We start from the raw sequence: 4,757 nt of genomic DNA on the forward strand, positions 1-4,757 counted from the left end.
CAAATAGCAGCATGAAGACCAAAACAAAGGATGCATCTCTAGGTTATACATAAATTAATAAAAGAAATAAAAAAAAAAAAACAGAACTCAAATTAAAATATTTCCTACAGGTATTATTTAAAAGAAAGTTTTAGTGCTAAAAATAAATATCCTTAAATTAAGAAAAGAAAAAAAATAGTTCATGTTTTGGAGTCTTGGACTCACGATCTTATGAACTCAGTGTCTCATCAAATTACTGTGTCCCACTGCGGGCTGAGTAATTAACACTTACTAAAGTCTCTGGTACATAATTAGAACTTAGACTGTGTATAATGGTGGGGTCTTAGTCCCTATAACTATATACAAGGGCTTGGTACTGAGAACTGACTAGGATTAAGTCATAATGCTCGCATTGTATGCAGACTTAATTCCTATGCTGTATTCAATACAACAATTTAAAATAAATATGTATGTATATATAGTATGATTGTTTATTCAATTTTATTTTATATTGATACTATTTTATGTCTTTCTTCCTTTTATTTATATGTAATTTCTTATCACTTTATTTTTACATAATATTTATCCTAGCTTAAATTGCCCTATTGTATCTTATTGTTGTAATATTCTCAGGTTTTTTTTTTTTTTGTATCTTTTTAGCCCTGATGAAGCCCTGCAAAGTGGGGCAAAACGTCGGAAAATAAATAGTTGTAAACTATTTTTGTTTCTCTTCTGACCGCAACCCTGACCATCTTCTTATATATAAATTTTTATGGTCAACTATATATACATATGAATACAGCAACTGGAAATGCCACTTTATTGGCAGTTGGAATCAGGTCTTATTAATTTTACACTTTTTTTGAATTTTCTCAATAATGGTTCTAACAATTTTTGTATTAAACCACATATGCCATTGAAAACTTGATGATCTATAATATCAGTTAGATCTCAACCTCACTGAAATAGTTTAACACGGCTTAAACGACAAATTTTCTATAAAGTATCTTTAATTTTGCTTATTTAAAATAAATAATCTGAAATAAAAAATCTCATTGTTACCGATAATAAATAATTAATAAATACAATATATAAAATAATATGATGAATAACTAAAGGAGAAAAAGGAATAATATAGACCAGGGTTAGATTTGGAAAAAGCAGAGACCGATCAATCTCTCTCAATTGCATTTGTATTTACTCGGCTTCTTTATCTATAGTTAAATTGATTCTAGGCAGGAACAAAGTTGCTATCTGTTATTCCCATATCGAAAACTCTAAAATATGAATTTTCATAGCAACAGAAAAATAAACTTTTTTAATTCATGAAAAAAACAAGCCTAAAAATTTCTTTCTATTATTTAGAGCTAAAATGCTTAATTTTGTCTTGACTTTTTCTGATTCCAACTATTCTGGTCTATATTATTCCTTTTAATCCAAAAAATGCGTAAAATTGACTCTGTGAAGTGGCATTTCCAGCAGGTCCGTTTCAATTAAAAAGTTGCTGTGAATTCCTAGACATATACTAGCCTTAAATATGTAATTTCAGTTTTTTACGACTTTGAGCTTGGCTGTTCAAACACAGAACACTTCGCGAGATTTGGTTATTTGGACTCAGTGGACCACAAAATGCATATTTCCGTTGAAAAGTTGAATTCAAAATTTTGCAAGATCCTAGTTCTTTCCTGTACAATACATACATGGGGGGGGGGGTGACGGTAGCAGCATGGCATCATGCCTGTCTACCAACCCAAAAGGTTGCGAGTTCGAGTCCTTGGCCCTATTCGGGAATTTTTCAAGCATATAATTATACAATACAATACTCACTCACAGCCTCTCCCCGGGAATTAGTGATGCATGCTAGCCAATGGGTGGGACTCACAAAAATGGGCGTGGGAATGATAAACTCACCCTATGAAAACCACATCATGAAACTCGTGATGTACTCATATTTTCTAAGTAAATGCTCAAGGCCTTGGACCTTCACAGTCTGTCACGCCAATAATAATAATACATTCATATATTGATAAGTGAAAGCAAAAAATATATGACCATATATGATGAAATTTTCACTAGCATTTAATATTTAAGACATCAAGGAATGAATTTGGCTCCATGTGAGTCTGTCATTCATCCAAAGTCATTTTTCGTAAATTTGGGCCAAATCGGAACCGATTTTGAAATAAAACAACACCGAGGGAAATACCTTTAGGCAATAAACAGTGTTTCAAAAGATTAGATAATTATATTAACCTCAAATGGTCATAAAACAGCTTATACTCCCTTGACTTAATTCATCAGCTCAGTCTGTTTAATCTGGTTAATCATTGGGCTTTGACTGAGCCAGGTTGAAATCTCCGAGCAGTTTACTTTTTCTAATTAACAACATGGAATAATGATGAAAACAACTTTGTTCCTTGATAGTATTAGGTAAGTGTGGTTTCTTACAACATACTAGCGCATATATATAACTGAACGTACGTACTTATATAAAAACATAAAATCATTTAATAATTTTAGAAATTTTTCAGGTCTGTTCGGAATAAATTTATCTTTCAGTGAGAAAAATACATTTAATCTATTCAAAAAACTATATTCTTTGAGATAATTTCATTAATTATTTTTCTTATTCCTTTCAATTGGTATATATGTAATCCTTCTATGTATTGTCATGTCCATTTTTCTGAATGCTATTTGTAAAGTATTTTTTTATTCATAATTTTTTTTTTAAATGTATTTAATCTTCAACAATGTGTCTTAGATAAACTCTCAATTGGTGGTGGTTCAGAATTTTCTATTTAATTTTAAAAGGATAACTTTCAGTATTTAAAACAAAGGAAAGAAAAAAAAACAATAACACTTACCATTAAAATCTATAGGTTTACGGACATATTTAATAGGTTTTTCAGGATTAGCAGGAGCAATAATTTTGTATTGCCTATTAGTAGTTTTGTTTGCAGTAAGTACACCAATTTCCCTTCTAGCAACTTTTTCTTTGTGAATCATAACAGTCTGTGAAAAATTAAAATAAGATAAATGAAACCAAAAATTGGTAAACAATATATTGGCACTTATGAAAAAAAAGGTTGACTATTGCTGTCAGTTATGATCTTATACCATAAATGGATTTGTATTTATGAAAATTAATGCCTCTGAAACAGATTCATTGGGGATTTACTTATATCTTGAGCGAAAATAGCTCGAGGAAGTTGGCAGCAGTGATCCTATTAAAGCAGTAATAATAATGAAGGTTATAATCCACATCCTATAATTTTTGTTTATAAAGTAGAAAATTAAATAAATTAATATTCAATTCAATAATTATTAAGAATAATAATTTTGTTCGGTTGGCTGACAGACCTTGTAGATCTCTGGCCGCACGAACCAACCTCCTCCATGCCTGTCTATGTTGGGCTACTGCTTTCCAGTTTGCTGCATGCAGCTCTTTCGCAACTTTGATTCTGTTAATCCATCTAATTTTTTGTTTACCACGTGGTCTTCTCTAACCTACTATAGTGGCATTCATTTGATGTGTAATGGGAGGCACCAGCTGGAATTTTTAGCGCTAAGTAATTTCTTTTGTCGGCATGCCAAAGATACCGCCAGCCCAAGGCAGAAACCCGATCGGCAAAACATCTAAAGTAATGTACGGAGATATATAGATAACAGAGGGTATGCACCCCCCGGGGAACAGTTGATGGTGTAGGCAGAGATAAACAAATAAACAGCCCTTATCTTACATGTGGCCACTTTAAACACCTAGGGGAAAATACAGCGCGTGTCAATGAAGAAAGCCACCTTAATTTAAACATGAAAGGTAGGAAAAAGACCAACTTTCACCGAAGGTCATTGGACCTTCTCACCCCCTCTGAACATAGAAAAACCAATCAAAGAACAGAAATCAAAAGGAGGAGTCAAAAAGAGAGAGGAGAAAATAAGCAAAAAGGGCGGGAGGAAGAAAATTGGATACAGTCTGAGACTTGAGGACAAGCTGGGAGAGATGGGGACTTGAAAACGGTTGAGAACACTTGAAGACCTGGAAGAGGAGAATCTAGAGGAAGAGAGAGCGGCTGACGAGTTGGAGGCCAGAGAATGAAGTCACCCATCGGAGGGATCCAGCAGCGGCAGCCGGGAGGCTGCGTAGCCAAGCGAATATGGATGCCCTACCGCGACAACTGCCAAGCCGACCGATGTACCGAAACAAGTGTAAGACCTTTTCTGTTGTAATTTGAATGGCAAATGATAGATTAATAACTTAGAGTCAGTATAAATATCAAAGATCCCAACTGCTACTTCTCAATTCATAATATAACAATTAAAGTATAAGGAAACAAGTCTACCATGCTCTCTCATAATATTATTCTTGGTAATGTAAATATAAAATATGTAACAAAGACTTTACTTTATAATTAAGAATCCCTGCATGTCACCTCATGTATAATAGCATAGTAAATTGGTGAACATGATACCGTTGGAAAGGAACTCCAATGATTAATTAAAGATATTCATATCTAGCATACCATGGCGGTTCCCATCAGGAACCGATAGAGATACATAATACAAATACATAGAATATAACTACATGATATAAATACAAATACATTAATATATGAATAAATTTCATTATAATCCGTGTACGGGGAACCCCTAGACGGACTTAGAAACCCCGAAGCCCTGTACACGACACATTGTTGTTTAGAGGAGGCCTGATGGATTGTTTCGAGCCACATGCCATCATCTGAGCCTGCTTACTTTAATATCATGAGATATTCATTGAC

At 33.3% G+C, this 4,757-nt stretch overlaps 1 protein-coding gene across 2 annotated transcripts in view; it reads right to left on the reverse strand.

Moving 5' to 3' along the window:
• The window catches only part of Abi (tyrosine kinase Abl), a 27,971-nt gene that overhangs the window by 17,948 nt on the left and 5,266 nt on the right, over positions 1-4,757 (reverse strand). For both annotated transcript variants that reach the window (XM_067050398.1, XM_067050397.1), the window contains exon 4: positions 2,844-2,991. In XM_067050398.1, coding sequence (XP_066906499.1) covers positions 2,844-2,991 — 148 coding nt within the window. The remainder of the gene's footprint in view (positions 1-2,843; positions 2,992-4,757) is intronic.

The sequence above is a fragment of the Halyomorpha halys genome, unplaced genomic scaffold (assembly GCF_000696795.3).
Source record: "Halyomorpha halys isolate HHAL.00 unplaced genomic scaffold, Hhal_1.1 Scaffold85.1, whole genome shotgun sequence".
Taxonomy (NCBI): Eukaryota; Metazoa; Arthropoda; class Insecta; order Hemiptera; family Pentatomidae; genus Halyomorpha; species Halyomorpha halys.